This window comes from Scyliorhinus canicula, chromosome 12 (assembly GCF_902713615.1).
Source record: "Scyliorhinus canicula chromosome 12, sScyCan1.1, whole genome shotgun sequence".
Lineage (NCBI taxonomy): Eukaryota > Metazoa > Chordata > Chondrichthyes > Carcharhiniformes > Scyliorhinidae > Scyliorhinus > Scyliorhinus canicula.
In genome coordinates this window covers 43188082-43212629 of record NC_052157.1, presented here as the reverse complement: position 1 = coordinate 43212629, position 24548 = coordinate 43188082, and the positions used below count along the sequence as shown (strand labels likewise).

Sequence of the window (24548 nt, the reverse complement as noted above, 5' to 3'; positions counted from 1 at the left end):
ATTAGTAAAAACAGCAACTTGAGCGCGACTAAAGAAAGGAAAACAGAGGTCTTACAGCATTTTCATTCAATTTTTATTGGCAAGTTTGATTTCAAGTCAGTTATCTCCAATCTTTTGAACACTTGGATTCACACCTAACTGGGCAGATTAGGGAAATAATTAGGGTACTGAGAATCTGTATTTTAATGTTGAGCATCACGATACCCTCTCACATGAAATATCTTCACTTTTTCACATACCAAGTCTGCTGTTGCAATTCCTGTTAACTGGGCAGAAAGCTGGAGAGTTATGTGTGATCAGTATCTCTTTGATGAATTCTGAATAAAAGCATATTCCAGACTTTTTTCCCCTCAAATAATGAAAATACATGGAAACATGGAAGACAAAAGCTGCACAACAAAAAAGCAAATGCTATTTAAATTAGTTTTTTGTTCACACATTTATTATGACATCTTTTTGCATAACAATAAGTTACATTGCCAAATAAAATGGCACAAGAACATTTGTCAGAACCTTAAAAAGGAGTTAATAACAGTTAATTATAACCACAATAATTAAACTGTATCAAGAATATTCTTCATTACAGCTAGATAGAAAATTTCTCAATTGTAATCAGCAAGAGAAGGCTCAGAGCAAACAAATAAAGTTAAATAGATAAAGCCATATACTTAGAAACTGTAAACTTCATGGCAGAAATAGGTTAGATTTGCATTACTCTTGTAGCAAATGACGTAAACATTCTCAATACAAATGGAACATGTAAAAAAATAAATACACAAATAGAAGACATATACAAAAGTCGATCAAATAGCAAGGCTTTCACAGAATGCCACACTGATGAAATGTCTGTGCTCAAATTGGCTTTCAACACGAGTTGATGTCCGAAAATGTACAAAACTGGATCAAAGGCGGTTTTCACTGTGGCAAAGGCACGATCACTTGAACATAATTAATAGGAAAGAATCCAGATTCACCATTCAACATGCCTTCAAACCAATTCTCATCAATCTGATTCGTCAGAGTGATGATGTCACCTTCCTTGAATCCAAGTTCCCCCTCATTTTCAGGATCAAAGTCATAAAGAGCTTTACAGCAAGGCTGATCCACTTGTGTGCAAGGAGCTGGGCAAAACATGGGGAAGGGAAAAGAAAAATCAATTTATTATATCACACTGCATGAAAATTAATGAATAATTAATTAAGCTACATTCAACCTATTTAACCATACAAGGTATTTCAGAGCAAGGCATAAAAGTCATTCCGGGGAGTGAGGGTGGGGAGAAGACTCAGGAAATGTAAGAAATGAGATGTGCCTTGTTTCTATTTCGAACATTTTCCCCAGTCACTTTTTTATTGAGTGCTGGCACATGCCAAACCCATCTCAAGTTTGTCTCAAATTTCCTGGCACTTCATAGGAAAAAAAAATCAAGTGTTGTCCAGATATTTCCAAATCCAAATATCAATTACATTAGGACAATGGTAACTAAATTCAGCCTCATGCAAATATCTGGGAACTGGAAGAGTAAACTGAGATGGGTAATGACCATTGTACTGAAGTTCATTCAACTTCAGAAATTAAGAAACAGCAGTTTAGAATATAGTAAAAAATTAAGGACATTTGTTTAGCTTTTGTTTGAATAAAATGCTGGGACAGTACCAGGGACAATTGGTTAGTCAATTCTAAAGCACATACATGAGGACACACTGGGTGAGATCTTTCAGCTGATTTCGCTGTGCATTTCCCGGCGGCATGGGTGGATTCAATGGGAAATCCCCTTGACAGCGGCGGGCCATCTCCCGCCACCAAGAAACATAACGCGGGGACGCCAGAGAATTCTGTCTGTTCTACTTGCTATCCCAAGAATTGCATTATTAATTAATCCAAAAATAGCAACTTCTGGAAATAGTTGGAGCAATCATCAAACATGCAAAAATAGGGGTGCATCTCACTCACACGTATCAGTTTAAGAAACTACTCACAAGGTGAACAAGTATGCTTTGACCTGCGAGGAAACCTGAATGGGGATGATTTAGCTAAATGATAACAGAAAGGCAAATGATGGATTAAGCTTGTAGGAGGATGGTTCTAATATGACGTGAGCCAACAGAAGTAAACCGGTAATCTTAGCAAATTAAATAATTGTGCAATCAGAGTCAGAACAGAAGTTATATTAATATTGGAATCAGAATGGGTAATATTCATGTTGTAGGATGTAAAATGTTCAAAGCACCAAAGATGGATCAGACATGTAGAATTTATAAGGATAACATGCAAAGATAAATGCTGTGAATCCTTTTGTGTTATATGGTATGGTAATATGCACTTTGTACACATGCAGTATGACAATCTGGTAATGACGCACAGATGTACAACCAACAAAGCACTTCAATCTAAAAATATCCACTGGAAAATATTCCTACCAGATGACTTAAATGAAGAACTGTATGAAAGCCCATTTTGCTGCTGGTTGTCGCTGGGCTCAAAAGATGTGACAACTACAGGCTTGGGTTTGAATTCACGCTTCGGACGATTAGAGGCTGTATTTATCCTTTGAGAAAAAGACACAAAGAGACAAATATTTAAAGAGAAACTATTCAGCGAAAACAAAAAAATGGTACATGAAAAAGATAAATAATTTATAAATAAGAGGGAGTCTTTTCCCTTCTTTGGGGTGGGAGGGTGGGAGCTTGTGTCTGCTGAAAGCAACACATTGGAAATTCCACCTGAAGCTGTACGTGAGTTGACCAATAGGAGCTAGATCTTGACTGATCAGTACCTGAACTCCAGTTACTTTCTCTAGCTCCATGTATCTTGCCATCCTTCTTCAAAAACATATCTCCGTCAATCTCCAGAGCCCAGATTCTCAGTGTTGACAGCCATTAGTGGGGGGATGTGGGTACTGCTGCTGCCTCTTGACAGTACCTGATTTCCACCATTTTCATGCAAAATCACTTCCTAATTTTCCAGCAATAATTATCTGGCTCCAATTTTAAATTACACAATTGATTTCCTCCTCAGGGAAACTAATTTATCCCTCTATGTGATACCCATTTCTCTGCATATGCAGAATCCCATCCCATCCTGTTAACATGTTATAACTTCTTCAGATCAACCATAAATATTCTTTAATAGTAATAACCTTTATTACTGTCACAAGTAGGCTTACATTAACACTGCAATCAAGTTACTGTGAAAATCCCCTGGTCGCCACACTCCGGTGCCTGTTCGGGTACACAGGGAGAATTCAGAATGTCCAATCCATCTAACCTGCACATCTTCCTGGGACTTGTGGGAGGAAACCGGAGCACCCGGAGGAAACCCACGCAGACACAGGGAGAACATGCACACTCGGCACAGATAGGGGCCCAAGCAGGAATCGGACCTGGGACCCAGGCGCTGTGAAGCAACAGTGCTAACCACTGTGCTACCGTGCCACCCAAGATAAACTCTGTGAGCCTGATGTGATTTGAACACGCAACCTTCTGATCTGGAGCCACAAGCCCAAGTATATTCAAGCGTATATTGAAAAAACTGTTACATATCCTATCAGCATAATGTAATCCTATTAAGCCCTGGTATCCTCCCGGTCAATTCCATCCAAGGTTAATTTATCCTTATTATGCTGCAATACCCAAAACTGATGACAGTGCTCCAAAGACATATCACCAATCCGCAACAAACTCTAAATCATTAGAACATCATGTACCGTGTTCTGGAGTTTTTGGCCTTCATTCTGGGCAGAAATTCTTTGCCTGAATCACAGCTCTACAAAATGGCTGCTTTAATATTGTTCAAAGCAATTCAAGCACTCCCATGGTTGAATGATTTGGTTGGACCGGGCCACTGAGTTTTGTCACTATTGCTTTGAAAGATTATATTCAATTTATTAATATTGAATGGCCTAGCTGCTATGTTTTGTTTATGAAGGGAGGTGTAAATGGGACCTAAACGCATTCTATGATAATCTGAATACAGTCATGATATACTTTTGCCTCTATTCATTTTCTGAAACCAGTTTGAAGGTGATGTCATTCAGTTGCATCTCCAATGCTGGTTTTGAGATTTTTCCATGCCAAGATTGGCATGAAACTATTGTTTCAGGACGGAAACCATGGAGTCCCACCAGCACAACAAAATCTGTCTCGGGGCTATGAGGGAGACAAAGGCCAATATATCGGCCTCTCTCCCCACCTGCACTCCTGGATCCTTCAAAACACTAAATATTGCCACTTCCAGACTAGAGCTATGGATACCCCCAAAATCTTAAACATCATATTTACAAATCTGTCCAAAATCCCCTCAACCTCAGACATGCCCAAAACATATGAACATGGTTCGCCGGCCACCCCTGGAAAGAACCGACTCATCCTGCACACCATCATGTGAGCCCTGTGTACCACTTTAAACTGGATGAAACTTAAGTCTTGCACATGACGAGGTCGCGTTAACTCTCTACAAAGCCTCCGCCGTGGACCGCATGGTAGCAGTGTTGCTTCACAACTCCAGGGTTCCAGGTTCGATTCCGGCTTGGGTCACTGTCTGTGTGGAGTTTACATATTCTCCCTGTGTCAGTGTGGGTTTCCTCTGGGTGCACCGGTTTCCTCCCACAGTTCAAAGATGTGCAGGTTAGGTGGATTGGCCGTGCTAAATTACCCCTTAGTGTCCAAAATGGTACGGGGGGGGGGGGGGGTTATTGGGTTACAGGGATAGGTAAGAGGTGTGGGCTTAAGTGGGATGCTTTTTCCAAGGGCCAGTGTAGACTCAATGGGCCGAATGGCCTCCTTCTGCACTGTAAATTCTATGATTTTATACTCCAGCCCCCAGCGCCCCACCCAGGTCCTCCTCCCACGTACACCTAACCTCCTACACAGGGCACTCTCTCTCTTCAACAGCTCCCCATATATATCCGAGACCTTGCCCTCTCCTATCTCCTCCTTGGACAGAGGTTTGTTCTGCAATACCAGGGGTGGCACCTTCTTCCTCATGAAGTCCCTAACGTGCAGATAGCTGAACCCATTCTTCTTCGACATCTTCCCTCCAACAAATAAATCCGTAAAGTATTCTATCCTGACCTGCCGCCACCCCTGGAACCTCGCATCCAACACCGTTGGGGCAAACCTACGATCGTCACAAATTGGTGCCCACAAGGACATGCCCTCCATTCCAAAATGATGTCGGCACTGGTTCCACACCCTCATTGCTGATATCACCACTGGGGTCATGGAGTACCTGGCCAGCTAGAATGGAAGGGCTGCCAGCAATAGTGCCCTCAAACTGATCCCCCTACAGGAGGCTGCCTTGATCCACTGCCATACTTACTGCTCCTCCACCACCCACTTCCTATCATTGTAATGTTTGCTGCTCAATAACAGTTTTGCAAGTTCGGCAACACGTACCCACCCCCCTACCCCGTCGATCCCTCTCTATGAAACACCTTCTGAGCCCGTGGAGGTGCCCATAAGTACATCAAAATCATCCCATTAACCTTCCGAACAAAAGGACTTGGGCACAAAGATTGGGAGGTTCTTACAGGCGGTTAAAATGAACGTGTTGCCGCGATTTCTGTTTATTTTCCAATGCCTGCCGATTTTCCTGCCAAAGGCATTTTTTAGAGAGATTGAAGGAAGGATTATCTAATTCGTATGGGGAAGGAAGGTGGCCAGAGTTAGAAAGGTGCTGCTACAGAGGAGAAGGCAGGCAGGGGGTTTGGGTCTTCCGAACCTGATGTATTATTATTGGGCGGCGAATGTGGAGAAGGTGCGGATCTGGGTCAGAGGGGTTGATTCCCAGTAGGTCAGAATGGAGGAGAGTTTGTGCAGGGGGTCGGGATTGAAGGCGCTAGTAATAGCGCCACTCCCGATGGCGGCACGTGGCACAGTGGTTAGCATTGCTACCTACGGCGCTGAGGACCCGGGTTCGAATGCCGGCCCTGGATCACTGTCCGTGTGGAGTTTGCACATTCTTCCCGTGTCTGCGTGGGTTTCACCCCCACAGCCCAAAGATGTGCAGGGTAGGTGGATTGGCCACGCTAAATTGTCCCTTGATTGGAAAAAAAATAATTGGGTACTCTAAATTTATATTTATGTTTTACTACTGGGCAGCGAATGTGGAGAAGATGCGGGGCTGGGTCAGAGGGTTTGATTCCCAGTGGGTCAGAATGGAGGAGAGTTTGAGTCGGGGGTCGGGATTGAAAGCACTAGCAACAGTGCCGCTCCCGATGACCCCGGGGAAATACTGAGGGAGTCTGGTAATAATAGCTTCATTGAGAATTTGGAGGCAGTTTCGCCAACACTTCGGGTTGGGGCAGGGTCAAGGGAAATGCCGATTTGGGGGAACCACAGATTTGAGCCAGGGAAGTGGGACGGAAATTTTTGGAAATGGGAGGAGAAGGGGATTAAGACATTAACAGATTTGTTTCTTGGGGGTCGGTTTGCAGGATTGAAGGAGCTGGAAGCGAAGTATGTGCTGGAGCAGGGGGAAAAGTTTAGACACATGCAGGTTCGAGATTTTGCCAGGAAGAAGATACAGAGCTTCCCGGTGGAGCCAGCCTCCACATTGCTGGAGGAGGAGCTGACGACAGGGTGACTGGAGAAGTGGGTAGCGTCGGAGGTTTACGGGGTATTTTGGAAGAGGAGAAGGCACCATTGGAAGGGATCTGGTGTGAGGTGCTCCGAAGAGTGAATGCCTCCACCTCGTGTGCAAGGTTGGGGCTGATACAGCTGAAGGTGGTATATAGAGCACACCTCACAAGGACGAGGATAAGCCGGCTCTTTGAGGGGGTAGAAGATGTGCGTGAACGTTACGGGGGGTGCGAATCACGTTCATATGTTTTGGTCCTGTTCAAAGCTGGAGGATTACTGGAAGGAGGTTTTTAGGGTAATCTCTACAATTGTGCACATGAAACTGGACCCGGGCTCTCGGGGGGCCATATTCGGGGTATCGGACCAGTTGAGGTTGGAAACGGGTGCGGAGGCAGATGTAGCATTCGCCTCGTTGATCGCCCAAAGATGGATCCTGTTGAGATGGAGAGCAGCCTCTCTACCCTATGCCCTGGCGTGGGCGGGGGGACCTGTTGGAATTCTTAACTCTTGAGAAGATGGAGGGGTTCTACAATTCATGGGCGTTATTCATTATGCACTTTCAAGAATTGGATAACATTGAACATCAGATGGGGGGGGGGGGGGGGGGGGGGGGGCGGTTGGGAGGAGGGGTCTGTATGTGTTAATGGTGACTATGGGTAATTCCTGATTCGTTTTTGTTATTTGTTTATTTTAAGCTGCGGGCTGCTGTTTGGGGGGTTGGTGGGAGGATAGGATTGTTGTTGTTGATATGGGGATTGACATTGTATTCGTTACTGCTTATTGTTTAATGTTGGTGGGTGCAAACTTGGGAGAAAATGTGAAAAAGGAGAATAAAAATATTTTTAAAAATAATTTTGAGGTTCTGAAACTCAAACAAAAACTTTGGCAACACATCCATCTTTACCATCTGGGCCCGACCAGCCAACGACAACGGCATTTCTGACCATTAAAGCCCGCCATCATTCCCTCAACCAACCACGCCAAATTGAACTTATGCAGCTGGGTTCAACTCCACGCCACTTGCATCCCAAGGTAGCAAAACTCACCCCTCACTTGTCTCCACGTTGAGCTTAACCCGAAAAAAGACGGAACTCCCCCAAAGTCCCCATGATCTCGACCAGGCCCGAAATATACAGCAGGAAATTATCCACATACAAAGCCCACCAGCAGCCCCACTCCCTGCTGGCTCAATACCCCTCCACCCCCTCAAGCCCCGAAGCACCATTTCCAAGGGTTTCATTGCCAGGGCAAAGAGCAGCAGGGATGGCAGGCACCGCTGCCTCATCTCCCGGTGCAACCTAAAGCACTCCGAGCTGACCATGTTAGTCCGAACACTTGCCATAGGCACATTATACAACAGCCAAACCCAGTCCATGAATCCCTCCCCAAACACAAACTGCCCCAGCACCTTAAATAAGTGCACCCACTTAACCCGACCGAAAGCTTTCTCTGTGTCAATCACCACAACCAGTTCCACTTGAAGACCCCCCCCACCCAAGGGCATTATGATTACATTCAGTAACCTCCAGACATTCATCGATTGCTACCACCTCTTCCCAAATCCCGTCTGGTCCTCACCTATCAACCCCGGAACACAATCCTCTTTCTGCGTCGCCAGCACCTTCGCCAACAGCTTTGCATAGACGTTCAACAGCGAAGTGGGATGGTATGACCCACACTGCTCCTGGTCTTTCTTTAAAATAAGCAATATTGAAGCCTGAGGCAGCATTGGAATGGGCTCTTTCCTCTCCGTTGACTCATTATACATCTCGACCTCCAGAGGCCCCAGCTCAGGCCCAAACCTCTTGTAGAACTCGGCTGGGAATCCATCCAGTCCCAGAGCCTTCCCCATCTGCACAGACTCCATGCAGTCTATTACCTCCCTCAGGCCGATTGTGGCCCCCAATCCCCACACCTCAGCCCAATTGTGGCCCCTAATCCCTACACCTTCGCCTCTGCAACCCTGGGAAACATCGAGTCTACACTGGCCCTTGGAAAAAGCACCCTACTTAAGCCCACATCTAACCTTATTCCTGTAATCCAGTAACCACAGCTAACCTTGTGGACACAAGGGGAAAATTTTGCATAGCCAATCCACCTAACCTGCACATCTTTGGATTGCGGGAGGTTTCATGGTCATCTTTAGACTTTTAATTACAGATTTTTATTGAATTCAAATTTCAACATCTGCACTGGCGGGATTTGAACCTGATCACCAGAGCATTACTCTGGGTGTCTGGTTTACTAGACCAATGACATTACCACTACGCTACCATCTCCCCATTCTGCTGGCTTTCTCCCCATATTCATATACTACCCCCTGGTCCTGCACAGCTGCCCCACTGACTTTCCCATGGACCCATGTCCAAACTTCATCTGGTGTTTCTGTCCCTCCTCCAACAGCACCTCCTCAGGTGTCACTGAGTACCTCTGGTCAACCCCCAGAATGGAATCCACCAACCTCAACCTTTCAGACTGCTCGACCCTCTCTTTGTGCACCCAGATCGAGATATACTCCCTCCTTATCACCACCTTCAGTACCTCCCACAATGTGGAGGTGGTAACCTACCCTGTCTTCTTCTGCTCCGCATAATTTTGAATAGCCATTCCCACATCCAACCTTCACTGTGGCCGTTGGGGACTCCCCTTTGCCACCATTCTACCCAATGCGACACATAGTCAGACACCACAATCGCCAAATATTCTGATCCAAAAACCCCCGCCAACAGCATCTTGTCCAGGACATAGAAATCAATTTGGGAGTATACATGGTGGACGTGCGAGAAGTATGAACACTCCTTCGCCCTCGGCCTCTCAAACTACTAGACCTCTCCCGTATAAATAAAAGCAAGTTACTGTGGATGCTGGAATCTGAAACGAAAGAGAAAATGCTGGAAAATCTCAGCAGGTCTGCCAGCATCTGTAGGGAGAGAAAAGAGCGAACGTTTTGAGTCCGATGATTCTTTGTCAAAGCTAACAGACAGAGAAAGTGGGAAATATTTATACTGTGGAGTGAGAATGAAAGATGAGTCATGGCCACAGAAACCCAGGGAAACCGGGTGCTAATGGCCACAGAAACCAAGGGGAAAGAGTGCTAATGGCGGTCCCCAGAAAGAACAAAATATGTGAAAGGTCAAACAGCAGGGAAACTAACATCAGAGGATGAACAGTAGTTGTGAGGGGAGGGGAAGGGGGAAGCAAAGAGGAGAAAGGTGAAGGAAAGGTGGTGGATAAGATGGGGGGGGGGGGGAATTAAATATATATTACGAAAGAAAGAAATGGTTAAAGACAGTTAAAATGAAATGCGATGAAAACACATGGGTCGAGATCGGGTAGAGCTGATCATCTGAAGTTGTTGAATTCGATGTTCAGGCTGGAAGGCTGTAGCGTGCCTAACCGGAAGATGAGATGTTGTTCCTCCAGTTTGCGTTGAGCTTCACTGGAATATTGCAGCAGGCCAAGAACAGACATGTGGGCATGGGAGCAGGGTCTTTTGTCAAAATGGCAAGCAACGGGAAGGCCAGGGTGCTGAATGCGCACAGACCGAAGATGCTCATAAAAGCGATCACCCAGTCTGCGTTTGGTCTCTCCAATGTAGCGGAGACCACATTGGGAGTAGCGAATGCAATAGACCAAATTGGAAGAGGTGCAAGTGAAACGTTGCTTAAACTGGAATGAGTGTTTTGGGCCTGGGATGCTAAGCATGGAAGAGGTAAAGGGGCAGGTGTTACACCTTCTGCGATTGCATGGGAAGGTGCCATGGGTAATGTGAGAGGTACTGGGTATGGTGGAGGCGTGGACTAGATTGTCTCGGAGGGAAAGGTCTCTGCGGAATGCTGACAGAGGGAGTGAAGGGAAGGTGTGTTTGGTGGTGGCATCACGCTGGAGTTGGCGAAAATGGCGGAGGATTATGCTTTGCATACGGAGGCTGGTGGGATGAAATGTGAGAACGAGGGGGACCCTACCCTTGCTCTGGGAGGGAGTGGAGGGGACGAGGGTAGTCGTGCAGAAGATGGACCGCACACTGTTGATGACCCTGTCCACAACTGTAGGTGGGAAATCACGGTTGAGGAAGAAGGAACACATTTTCGAAGCACCATTTTGGAAAGTGGCATAATCGGAACAAATGCGATGGAGGCAAAGGAGTTGAGAGAAAGAGATGGAGTCCTTACAGAGTGTAGGGTGCGAAGAGCTGTAGTCCTAATAGCTGTGGGAGTCAGTGGGCTTGTAGTGGATATTAGTGGATAGTCTACTGCTGGAAATGGAGACAGAAGGATCAAGGATGGGAAGCGAAGTGTCTGAGATGGACCAGCTGAAAGTGATGGAAGGATGGAAACTGGAAGTGAAGTTGATGAATTTTTCGTGGTCCGGGCAAGAGCATGACGCGACACCAAAATAGTCATCAATGTATCGGTAAAGAAGTTGTGGGAGGGGGCCCGGATAAGCCTGGAACAAGGAATGTTCCACATACCCCATAAAAAGGCAAGTGTAGCTAGGACCCATGCGGGGTACCCATTGCTACACCTTTGATTTGGAGAAAGTGAGATGAAGTAAAGGAGAAGTTGTCGAGAGATGAACGAGTTCAGCCAGGCGAAGGAGTGTGGTGGTGGATGGGAATTATCTGGGCCTCTTTTCGAGAAAGAAGCAAAGAGCTCTCAGGCCATCCTGGTGTGGGATGGAGGTGTAGAGGGATTGCACATCCATGGCGAATAGAATGCAGTTCGGGCCCGCGAACTGGAAGCTGTCAATATGACGCAGTGCATCAGAGGAATCCGGATGTAGGTGGGGAGGGAATGGACCAGAGGAGTGAGGATGGAGTCAAGAAAAGAGGAAATAAGTTCGGAGGGGCAAGAGCATGCTGACACAGTGGGCCTGCTGGGACAGTCCTTTTTGTGGATTTTGGGAAGTAGGTAAAAGCGGGCTGTCTGGGGTTGGGAGACGATTAGGTTGGAAGCCGTAGGGGGATGGCATCAGAGGGAATGAGGTCGCTGACGGTGTTGGAGATAATGGCTTGATGTTCAGTGGTCTGGTCATGGTCCAGGAGGAAGTAAGAGGAAGTATCTGAGAGTTGGCGCTCAGCCTCTGCGAGGTAGAGGTCAGTGCGCCAGACGACAACAGCACACCACTTTGCCGGCAGGTTTGATGACAAAGTCGGGGTTAGACCTGACGTAGTGAAGAGCAGAACGTTCGGAAGGTGAGAGGTTGGAATGGGTATGACAGCCAATGTCCTGTCGACAGTTCTCAATGAAAAGATCAAGGGCAGGTAATTGTCCCGGCAGGGGGTGGGTGGTCCACTTGGAAGCAGAATGTTGGAGGCACATGAAAGAATCACTGGAATGGGGGGAGGATTCTTGCCCAAAGAAGTGGGCACGGAGACGAAGACGGCGAAAGGAGAGGTCAACATCATGTCGAGCCTGGAATTCATTGAGGTGGGGACGTAAGGGTGCAAAGCTGAGTCATTTGCTGAGAACAGCACGCTCAGCCTCAGAGAGGGGAAGGTCAGAGGGTATGGTAAACACGCGGCAAGGGCTGGGGCTGGGAGAAATGGGGTGCGAGGAATTGGGACTGGTGGATGGCCTGGGGTGGGCAGTGGTACCGATTCTGGGAGAAATGGGGTACGAGGGATTGGGACTGGTGGAGAGCACCAGGACTGGTGCTCTCCACCAGTCCTGGTCCAGAGGGCCCATATGCTCCATAAATGTCCCAATTATGGAGTATACGGAACCTCTCCCATATCTCCATGAAGCCCAACAACTCCTTTGCCATGGCCGAACCTTCAGGGACCTGGGACACAGCCGGTCCAACCTAGGGTCCAGCACTGTATTAAACTCCACTCCCCATAATCAGCTGGTGAGTGTCCAGTTTGGGATCTTTGCCAAAACCCGCTTCAAATACTCTACATCATCCCAATTTGGGGCAAAAACATTCACCAACACTATGGGTGCCCCCCTGCAACCTCCCACTCACCATCACATACCTACCCCCCACCCAGGTCATTCACTACACCTCGAACGCCACATTCTTATTTATCAATATTGCCAGCCCTCTCATCTTCATATCCAACTCCGAATGAAATAACTGCCCCACCATCCCTTCTTCAATCTCGTCTGGTCCCCTAACTTTCAAATACATCTCCTGAAGAAACATCACATCCGCCTTCAAACTTCTTCAATGCGCGAAAACGTGAGACCTCTTTATCGGCCCATTTAATCTCCAAACCTTCCATGTAATCAACTGGGTTGGGGGGTCTCACTGCCAGCACCCCCAACCCTCCTCCCCGATCAGTCATCATAGATCATAGAATTTACAGTGCAGAAGGAGGCCATTCGGCCCATCGAGTCTGCACCGGCTCCTGGAAAGAGCACCCTACCCAAGGTTAACACCTCCACCCTATCCCCATAACCCAGTAACCTCACCCAACACTAAGGGCAATTTTGGACACTAAGGGCAATTTATCATGTCCAATCCACCTAACTTGCACATCTTTGGACTGTGGGAGGAAACCCGGAGCACCCGGAGGAAACCCACGCACACATGGGGAGGATGTGCAGACTCCGCACAGTGACCCAAGCCGGAATCGAACCTGGGACCCTGGAGCTGTGAAGCGATTGTGCTATCCACAATGCTACTGTGCTGCCCTAATCATAACCCCTCTTTAACCAGGTCCCCCAGGCTCACGCCTCCCACACTCCCGGGTCCTCTCCAAGATGTCCACCGCCATCCCTCCTTAACCAACTGTGCCACATCAACTCCATCCATGTCAACATATCCCCCCCCCGCATAAACAAAGACATAAAAACAACACCCTCCATGGATCGCCCCCCCCATTTCACTCCAGCTAACTAGCCTACCTACTAGCAAGGTGGCCTCACTCGAGGCAATCTCCGACCTCCCCTTCCCCCAGCCACACCTCACCCGCAATTCCCTGAAAGCAGTTGAACACACTTACCAAATCCGCATCGAAACATAGTAAATACAACAATCCATCCAACATACACACCACATTTCCCACACTTGCACCTCCAAAGTTCTATGTCATCACAAGTCCCCCAGTCTATGGTCTCTCAAAAATACTCACCTCCTCCAGCAGATCAAAATAAAATTCCTGATTCTGGTGCGTGACTCACAGACGAGCCACGCAAAGCACCCTGAACTTCACTTCTTTCTTGTAGAGGGTCGCTTTGGCCTTATTGAACCCAGCCCACCGCTGGCCCTGTGCACCCGATCCATTTTGGGAGATCGGTCAAAGACCCCCTCCCCCAACAACTTCTTGAACATACTTGACACATACTTTGTGGCCTGCATTTCCTCAACCCCTTCAGTCAGCCCCACAATGTGGCCATTCTGCCTCCTGGAGTGATTCTCCAGGCTTTCCATCTTTTCCCTCAGCCGCTTCTGGCCCTCCACCACGAGCACCATCTCTGCCTCCAACGAAGCCAGCCGGTCCTCATGGACAAAATGTTCCTCCTTGTGGGATAATCTAGAAGGAGAGGTCACCGATATAGATTGAGAGGCAGTAGATTTAGAACTGAGATGAGGAGGAACTGATCTCGCAGAGGGTGGTGAATTTGTGGAACTCATAGTGCAGTGGGATCTGAGTCATTAAATAGTTTCAAGAAGGAGGTAGATATATTTCTTATTTAAACAAAAGGTTAAAAGGATATGGGCAACAGGTGATGCGGTGGATTTAAGATCAGGGAGAGATAATCCATAATCTAATTGAATGGCGGCACAGGCTCAAAGAGCTGAACTGCCCACTTCTTCTCCAAGTTCCGATGTTCCACCGACTCCTTCACCTCTAGAGTGTCGAACACTGCGCCTCCAGCCTTTGCTCCACTCTCTTCATAGCCACCCTGATCATCTTCGCCACCTTAGCCAGGTCCTCCATGGCCTCTTGCCTCTGCTATTGGAACTTGGCATTCAGAAATTCCACCAATTGCTCAGTAGACCACTGGGATGGGGATACGCCCAGAGCGCTCCGCCATCTTTCCCTCAGCTGCACTTTGAGAGTCCTCCCGACCAGGCTGCTGCCCCTTTCTTAATCGTTATACCCCTTGTCTGATAATCCATAAACAGGCCCGACCAGAGGGGAATTTCTATCTCTCAGTGGTCAGGCACGTTGTACCAATAAACACCCCATATTGGGTGAAAAGTAACAAACAATTCCACCAAATGTGCAACCACTCACTCTGGCCGCCACCGGACGTCTGCTATCCTACTCTTATACTGTGGTAGGACAGTGGTGAACGGCCCTATTCAACATTATTAAACCGAGATGACACTATAGGAGTCATGTTGGTAATAGTGCATTTTGATTTTCCAGGGTCACACAGGTTCATTTTTATATCCTTGCAAGTCCAAAACCAGGTTGTTTGAGAGATCAGCTCTTCCATTCTTCCTTAGGTATTGCTGACCACACACTTATTCTTTTTCTCCTCCAGCATAAGCCTGGCTCCGGTATATATTGATCTTTGACCCCAGGGCACAGAGCTTGGTCTATACATGCTTCATGTAGAGCGCACTAGCATTAATTCTGAAGTTATGCTACCCAAACGCTTAATGCGATTGCTTGAAATTCCAGTCTCCACTATTTTGGTGAAGATGTCAATCTATTTAAAATAAAAAGGAATGACGTCCACCAAAATTGAAGAGAGGAACGCCAGACCATTATATTCCATGTTGTAGTCTAAATCCTCTAGCCTAACTGCTTGTCCACCGAGGAGAATAAAATTTAAATGGGGAACTAGATTGGGAATTAAATTCATCGATTCCAAAGGAAGTTTCAGCCTGTGTTGTAATTGTTAACTACATTTGTCCACACTTGTTTGCTTCACATGTAAGATTGGAGGTTTACACACACGGATACATTATTTCTTCAAACAAAATAGTGGGAGGAGAAAGAGGCGCTATAATGTAAGTTGTTCGCTGCAAATTCAAGATGGTACAAGTTTGAGAGGGCAGAGAGATGTTTTCTGTTGGAAGGAAACATTTCTTTCCTTTTTCATTACCAAGATATTGAGGTCAAATAAAGTCATTGGAATACTGAGCCAGAAAAAAAGGCAAAACATGAGAAATAAAATCAATGACCTGTGCTCCTAGTGAAGGAGCTTGTTGGAAGGAAACGTATGTCCCCAATGGTGCAGAATGGTGTCCAGAACTAAGGGTCACAGTCTGAAGATATGGGGTAGACCATTTAGGACAGAGATGGGGGGAGTGATTGGCCTGTGGAATTCATTACCACAGGACGTAGTTGAAGCCCAAAAATTGTGTATTTTCAATAATCAGTTAGATGTAGCACTTGGGGGTGAAGGGGATCAAAGGATATGTGATGGGTGGCTTGTGGGGGGCGGGGGTTTGGAGGTAGAATCAGGCCAATGAGTTGGATGATCCTCCATGGTCATAATAAATGGCAGAACACGCTCGAAGGGCCGAATGGCCTCCTCCTGATCCTATTTTCTATATTTCGATGAATCAGAAATAGGGTACGAAAATGTCAACATGATTCTCCAACTTACATTCTTGAACAAAACTTATATCTGGGAGCACAGGGGCAGCACGGTGGCCTAGTGGTTAGCACAACTGCCTCACGGCGCTGAGGTCCCAGGTTCGATCCCGGCTCTGGGTCACTGTCCGTGTGGAGTTTGCACATTCTCCCCGTGTCTGCGTGGGTTTCGCCCCCACAACCCAAAAATGTGCAGAGTAGGTGGATTGGCCACGCTAAATTGCCCCTTAATTGGAAAAAATAATTGGGTAATCTAAATTTTTAAAAAAACAAAAAAAAAATATCTGGGAGCACAGTAATGCTGATAGGACTATTATTAGCAGCTGACCAGGGGCTTTAATTTTCCAATTATCACAAAAGGTGAACATTGTCAACCTTTTTTATCAGGTTCAGAAACTTATTTTTGTCTTTTGCATTCTATTCTCCTTTCAAATTCAGGAAGGAAGAAAGAACCACGCTTCCCTTTGCCTGACCCCCACATCCTTTGAAGAAGGGTTAGTAGCATATATGATTCACAATTTCACCTGTGCTGTAGTGTGTTATGAAGCTCCTCCAGAATTGTAGTGGATTCTTTATGATAGTTCAATGCTGCTTCCACTAGAGCTAACAGTTGGCTTATTTGTTCTACCTACAGGAAAGAGGAAACTTCTTTAGCAATGAAAGTTAAGACGACTGGTTATCAAAATTACTCAAAGCAAGTGTGTGATTAATTTTGGGAGGAGCATAAGACATAAGAAGGTTGACAGAGGTTTAATTGCTAGAAGTTTTAGTCACAACATTTATTGTGCTAACCAGGTCAGGAGTTTCATTTTACTCAGTAGGGCAAGTGTTCATTTTCCAACCTGCAGTTCAATTACACTGCATTTTATTCAGCTAAACTATCTGCACATTGCTCACCTGCGGATGAAACTTTCTCTTAACAGAGACATTATCCAATTTTTTCTTGTTCTATGTAAGCTGAAGTTTTAAATGGTCAAAACACAAGTCTTTTAAAAGACGGTCTTCAAAGGAACTGATGTATTTCAAAAATATCAGGATAAATATGATGGACTGACGGTATTAAAATTTCTGTATGATACTCTCAATCTTTATTTCAGGAAAATATTTAGGTCACAGCAAGCAATGTTCTGCAGATAACACTAGTAATTTTACAATATATTAAAATCAGTATGGTATTAGATTTTGAGGTATATTATAATTCCATTTTTATATAATCCACGCCTGTTTAGCACTTTAATTAATGCAATTAATTGAAATGTAGAACAAAATTATTTTGATGAAACAATGTAAATGCCAGCTGTAATTCTGCAACAGCTAAAACTTCACGGAGGACAAAGGCCAAACATTATACAAGAGGAAAGGGAAAGAAACGGAAAAAATATATTTATACAGCACCTTTCATAACCTCAAGACTTTCTACTATGGTCAATGAATCACTTTCTTTTTAAGGTGTAATCACTGTTACCTTATAGGGAAACATATAGGAATGCAAAATAGCAGTAGGCCATTCGGCCCCCCCAAGCCTGCTCTGCCAATCAACAAAATTGTGGGTTATCCGTTTGTTTATTGAGTTCCACCTTTCCATCTACCCTCGATAACCTTTTGCTGCCTGGCCTAACAAGAACCTATCTCTCTTCACCTTAACTAGATTTCAATGACCCTGCTCCCACTGCCTTCTGAGGCAGTGTTCCAATGTCGCACAACCCTCTCGAGAGGAAGAATTTCTGCTCATCTATGTCCTATAAGGGTGACCCCCAATTTAAAAATAGTGCCCTTTAGTTCTGGACTCAGCCATAAGAGGAAACATGGAAACCAATTAGCGCACAGCAAGGTGCCACAAACAGCAATAAAAGGCTGTTCTGAAACTATGTTTCTCCAAAGACCTACTGAGGACGTCCAGCACTCTGCTTATTTAGTATAATATAAATGAATAACCAGATCATGTTTCAGGAAAATGGTTCAAAGCCAAGTGTTGGTCGAATGCCCATTTCTCTTCTTCGAAATAGCATCAGGGCATCCTTTATGTGCACCTGAAAGGTCATACGGTGCTTTAGTTTAATGTTTTTTGGAATAGGGCTGCACCTCTGACAGAACAGCACTTACTCAGTACTAGATTTTACATTCAAATCTCTGGGACAGAATGTGATCCCACAACTTTCTAACTGGGAAGAGAGAATGCTACCATTGAGCAAAGGCTAACACCATGCTGCAAGCAAAGAATGCAGGTTTCATCGCATAATTTCAAGTGATTCTGGACCAGGTCCCTTTCCGGTTTGAAGTTCGAAAGTTCTGCATGCAATGCTTCAACTTTATGATGCATGGGCAAGCTCCAGATGGGTGATTGCTTTCATGGAGCCTTGAAGGAACAGAGACACAATCCAACATCCTCCATGCTGGTAAGTAATTTGTCTATTTAATTAAAATATCACTCCAAATTCTCTTAAGACTAATATTTTCTCCAAAAGGGGAGAATTTTGAAGAACCATGTCCTTGCCAGATTTTTCTTCCCAGTGCAACTTAAAATAGAATTGTTTATGGGATGTGACCATCACAGACTGGGCAAGCATTTGTTGTCTCTCTATAAGGTGGTGGTGAGCTGCCTTCTTGAACCGCTGAAATCCATCTGGGTGCAGGTACACCCATGGTTCTGTTAGAGACAGAGTTCCAGGGTTTTCACACAGTGACAGTGAAGGAACAGTGGAATCATTGGCTGCTGTGATTTGGAGGGACACTTGCAAGTTGTGGTGTTTCCATGCATCTCTGCCGCCCTTGTCCTTCTAGGTGGCAGAGGTCACAGGTTTTGAAAATGCTGTTGAATAAAGCTTGCCAAGTTGCTGCAGTGCATCTTGTAGATGGTGCGAGGGTGCATCGATGGTGGGAGGAGTCAATGTTTAAGGTGGTGGATGGGGTGCCAATCAAGTGGTCTGTTTTGTCCTGGGGGTGTTGAGTTTCTTGAGTGTTGTTAGAGCTAGAGAGCAATTGGAGAGTATTCCATCACACTGCTGACTTGCACCTTACAGATGGTATGCTCTTCCACACTCCTGAACCAGGATTGGTCCTCTGGCTTGACAGATACGCTAGGCTATGAGGTTACAGATTGTGGTTGAATACAATTTTGCTGCTGATGTTCCATCATGTCCAAGGGGATCTATTTTTGAACGGCTACATCTGTTCTGAATGCATCTCATCGAGCTGGGCGGCATGGTGGCACAGTGCCAGGGACCTGGATTCGATTCTGGCTGTGGATAACTGTCTACGTGGATTTCACACATTCCCCGTTTCTGTATGGGTTTCCTCCAGGCACCCTGGTTCCCTCCCACAATCCAAAGATTAGCAGGTTAGGTGGATTAGCCATGATCAATACAGAGTGTTACAGGAATACAGTGGGGGAGTGGGCCTAGGCAGAGTGCTCCTTTGGAGGGTCAATGCAGACTCAATGGGCTGAATGGTCTCCTTCTACACTGCAGGGATTCTATGGAGTACTACGGCAGTGTCACACCACACTTGGAGGATGCCCACCTTGTGAAGACAGGATTTCATCTCCATAAGAACCAGTATGCATCTACAACAGGTAGACCACGAAGAATGAAGTCAAGAAGGCTTTCCCCTCTCATTGGTTCTCTCACTCTCTTCTGCAGGCCCAGTCTAGCTGATCTGTCCTTCAAGACTCAGCTACTTCGGTCAGTGGTGCTGCCACTGAGCCACTCTTGGTGATGGACATTAAAGTTCCCCATCCAGAGTACATTGTGCTCTTGCAACCTTCAGTGTTTGTTCCAAGTGGTGTTCAACATGGAATAGTACTGATTCATGATTCATCCGCTGGAGTGCCGTGGGTGGTAATCAGTAGCAGGTTTTCTTGTCCATGTTTAATCAGATGGCATAATATTTCATGTGGTCCAGGGTGAAGAGTGAGGCCACTCCCACCTGACTGAATGCCACTCTTCGGTCACTTCCAGTGGGTTCGTTGTGCCAGTTGGGACAGGGCATAACCAGTGATGGTGAAGGAGGATTCTGGGACATTTGCTCTAAGGTATGATTTGATGAGTATGATTACGTCAGGCTGTTATTTGAATAGTCTGAGGAACAGCTCCCCCAATTTTGGCACAAGCATGCAGATGTTGGTCAGGAGGACATTGCAGAGCCAACAGGGCAGGGGGGTGTTCTTATCATGCCGAGTTTGATTCAAGATCGTCCGTCTGGTTTTATTCTTATTCACCTTGTCAGTAGCAGTTTTCTACAATTGAGTGGATTGCTTGGGCATGTCAAAATAGAATAAAGAGTCAAAAAATGTAGGTCAGACCGGTTCCTTGAAGGACATTGGTGAAGGACGCTATTGCGACAATCCATTAGTTCCCAATCTTTGTTGCTGAGACTATCTTTTTATCCCAGATTGATTAATTAAGTTACTTTAAATATCCCCAAATGCTGTGGTGGAATTTGAACTCATGTCCCCAGAGCTTTTGCCCTGGCCTCTAGATCACTTGTCCAGTTACACCAGCACTGTACCACAGGTCTCTTATTTAAGATTAATGCACTGAATCATACTTGGGTAGAGTTTACAAGATTTTCTGGGCAGCTGGTTTTATTTAGTTGTAAAAAGTTCACTGCAAACATGAGTGGTTTCTGTTTATATACATATTTTGTAAAACTTACATCATTTTCCAAAAAGTTGAACATACTGATCTCAGCAAGCTCTTTAGATTCTTCGAACTTGTCTACAGCTTGTCTGATCTCTTCATCAGGGATCTTACCATGACGCTTCTTTTTGTAATCATAATCTAGGCGGCGACCTTCCAGCTTTTTTAAATGATGCTGATAAAGATAAGAACATGTTATGAGTTCTCCACGTGTCAAGAAATTCATATTTTCAAAGCATTTTTTCCATTTAAAATGTGTTAACTCCTTCCTCCAAGGGGGTTGGAAAGGAATTTTGCCGGAGTACTTTTTTCCTTGTTGATTCTGAGATTCTTCTTTTTTTGGGGGGCTTCCTATGGAAGAAGTAGGCAGGTAAGAGGGGGGATGGACAGATGTCTTTGGTTTGGGTGCCCCAGCCATTGCGGTGTGAGGCAGATTAGATGGACCAGCTAACTTTCCCCCCACCACCCGCAAATCAATTTTGCATTTTCATGCCCCGCACCACTTTCTTCCTAAATTGAAATACGGCAGACTGTCACTCATCCAAGAAAGGTTACACGCTCAATTTTAATCTCCATTACATTTCAGAAACTAGCACAGATGCGGCATAATGGACGCTGGACTTAGCCAAGTCCTGGCCGCATACTGCATGCTGCTGAATTTTCCATCACGGCTGGGGGTCAGCTGCAGGGGCTCCCATCTGAAATGTGGGGAGGGAGTAAGAGGTAAACAATTTGAGATTGGAGGAGAGTGACAAAAAAGTAGACCTCAATGGGATTTGATGCTGTTTCTATCAGGCTTACATCGATTCCTCATCATACCCACTGGGTAGCTGTCAATCTGGGTTGAAAATATTACAAAACCATATTGCTCTCAACGGTGGTGACAAAGCCTTTGCTTTGTTTAGCTTCAGGATGACTTACTCAAACTTATTTTTTGCTCTATGTGCTCATCAGAAAGATAGTTGCACAAATATGCCACCTTTTGCAAGGACCTGTGGCCACAACAGTGTATAGAATTGGTTCTGCCAGTGCCAACAATGATCCTCTGCAGACTTCAGGCTATCACAACTTCCCTGCAGGCATGCTTTAACGCTGACCCATGTGAATGGTGCCGTGGGATGATGGACAGGGCTATGTTCTACAAAACTCTCATGATGGCTTCTGCTTCAGCAGTTGTCAAACAGGAGCCAGATCCTGGTCTGCGCTGCCACTTGTCTAAAGATGCATGTTCACATGGGAGGTTTCACTGTCCTTCATTTTTGTCTTCTCTTTTTTGTCTTCCCCTCTTTCAAACTTAGCAAAGACTGCCAATTGCGTAAGAAGCTTGATGACTTTCCCAAAGACTTTCAAAATTTTTGCTTCTCCAATTGGATCCTGTTTAATTGTTTTTTAAAAATTTGTTCATGGGACATGGACGTCGCAGGCTGGACCAGCATTTATTGCCCATCCCTAATTGTCCTTGAGGGGGCAATTAAGAGTCAACGATGTTACTGTGGTTCTGGAGTCACACGTAGGCCAGACCCCAGGAAGGGATGGCAGATTTCCTTCCCTGAAGGTCATTAGTGAACCAAATGGGTTTATATGACAATTGACAATGGTTTCATGGGCATCATTAGACTTTCAATTCCAGATGTTTTACTGAATTCAAATTTCACCATCTGTCATGGTGTAATTTGAGCCTGGGTCCCCAGAGCATTACTCTGCGTCTCTGGACTACTAATCTAGTGACAATACCAATATGCCACTGCCTCTCCCTTCCTTTAAATTTCACTTCCATAAAGTTTCCCCATCCGATTACTAGTGTGTACCTGGACTTATGTTTAACTATGATACAGAGTTGGTCCCAGAGAAAATAAAGAGAGTACAATTGTTTCATTGGCTCCTGGAATGACCTGCCCCCATCCTTGACCAATTCTGCTAAAATATGATGATCTGGCTCTGCGGCTCATGACAGTGAATGATGTACGATCTCCACCACCCCAGTTTGTGGTAACACTTGGTTTTCTTTTTATTACAAACAAATTGGGGAATAAGTGCAGATTTTATTTTGTTGACGGTCTGCTTACAGTCCGGTTTTAAATGTTCCATCCGCCATTCTGAGTTTTTATGTTTTAATGAAGAAATCCAGAAAAGGCAAGGCGAGAAAGTAGATCCTCTCAGTTCATCGTCCTGCTGCTTTAGCAGTTGTGTCATGTTTTTGTTAGTCTCGGTTTATTTTAATTAAACTTAAGTGCAGCAAACTCTCTGAGATCTTTGAGGAACCCTGAGACTGACGGGAGCTAGTTTTGTAAGCGAAGGAGTGGAGCTTCGATGAGGAAATCCAGAATTTCCCCCATGCACTCCGGAAATTGCATTCCACAGCAATGCCTTTTTTCTGACAGGACACCCATCTGGAAGTCAGATTTGACTCTCAGTTGAGCAGGGAGACCTCTGCAGGCACAATAAGGAACTTGATGCTCTGTTAACGGAGGGGGGCGGTAGCAGTACCCGATCCCAGGAGGTAGTAGACTTTGCGTTTTGGGGGGGTGGGGCAGGTGGGAGATTGTGAGATTCAGACAGCGGGAAAGAAGGTAAACTTAGGAGGGGATAGGAGGAAGCACTCCTGTATCTCAGCCCACAGACCAGTGCTGTAAACCGCTCAATGTTTCTTGGAAGGTCCAGGAAACCTGACTGACCAGGGTTACACCTGTGACACAGATTAAATGGGAGCCTCCCACCTTTTGGGAGAGTGTACGTGGCTGTCTACTACCTGTCCTGCCTCTGACGAAACCCAGGTGTGGGTGGGCTGGAGGCAGTGGGGTTTGAGAATTTTAACAATTTTACCGCTCACTTGACTCCAACCCACCCATTCTTGGGGATTATGATTACTAAATTCATCAGATACTATAACTTGTTAAACAAATGCACAGTTTAAATAATAATTTATGGGTTAAGTGGAAGCACTTCAAACATGTTGTAGATAGCAGCACTTAATGGATTAAGAATAAAGTCTGACATTATGATGTGATATTACCATTACTGATGGATTTGGTCATTACACCAAATACCATTTAAAACATTGAAATAAGAGAAATTCACAAACTCACCCCAATCTCTTTTAAGTCTTTTTCTTGTAAAATTTGCAGGGGATCAATAAAGTTCTGTTTTACATCAATGTCAAGGGAATCCTTTACTTCTCCCATTTGTTTCAAAGCTTCACCAACATCGATCAGTGCAGGGCCTAAGAAAATCAGACAGAAAACCATGAAATTTAAGGTAAAAGAAAATCCAACAGAAAGGAATGTTTAGAAGAGGTTTCAAATTCAATGTTTTTGTTATATATGTGTGTGATGATAGGTAGACTATCGTCTGTATATAATATGAGTAGTTCACCATCATCTGCATGTGTATTATAAATTATATGTTTTACTGTTGCAGTTCTAGCATCCGACCAGCAGGTGGTGAGAGTGTCAGGCAAATGACCCGGATGCACCATGTGTTCCATCAGAAGGCGTTTGTAAGGAGTTGATTGCACTTGCATATTAGAGTAGCTCTGTAGTATCTTAGTGAGTTAGTGTTGGACAATTATTTCCAACTGTATCCATCTCAGACATGTTAGTTATTTGTTAGTGTAGTGTTAGTAATAAATAACTTTGTTTCTAAAACAAAGTCTAATGTTCTTTGTTCACATGGCAATATTGAGATTCCACATCAGCCCAATCAAAGAATGTTGCAATGTGTATTACTCAGCTTTTTAAAAATGGTCAGAATTGCATCTTTATTGTACAAGCTAAGAACCACATCTACTGAATCACAACTGGACAAATGACGACCACGAGAATGATTTTC

The 24548-nt window shown here is 45.2% G+C and overlaps 1 protein-coding gene across 5 annotated transcripts in view; it reads right to left on the bottom strand.

Moving 5' to 3' along the window:
• Positions 1–411: 411 nt before the first annotated feature.
• sh3gl3a (SH3-domain GRB2-like 3a) overlaps positions 412–24548 on the bottom strand; it is a 183296-nt gene continuing 159159 nt past the window's right edge. For 4 of the 5 annotated variants that reach the window (XM_038813566.1, XM_038813565.1, XM_038813562.1 and 1 more), the window contains 6 exons: positions 23807–23940; positions 20737–20895; positions 16608–16711; positions 2421–2548; positions 1980–2033; positions 412–1121 (listed from right to left, as the gene is read on the bottom strand). In XM_038813566.1, coding sequence (XP_038669494.1) covers positions 916–1121; positions 1980–2033; positions 2421–2548; positions 16608–16711; positions 20737–20895; positions 23807–23940 — 785 coding nt within the window. In that variant the 3' untranslated portion in view covers positions 412–915. The remainder of the gene's footprint in view (positions 1122–1979; positions 2034–2420; positions 2549–16607; positions 16712–20736; positions 20896–23806; positions 23941–24548) is intronic. The other variant, XM_038813564.1, reaches the window with a different exon arrangement.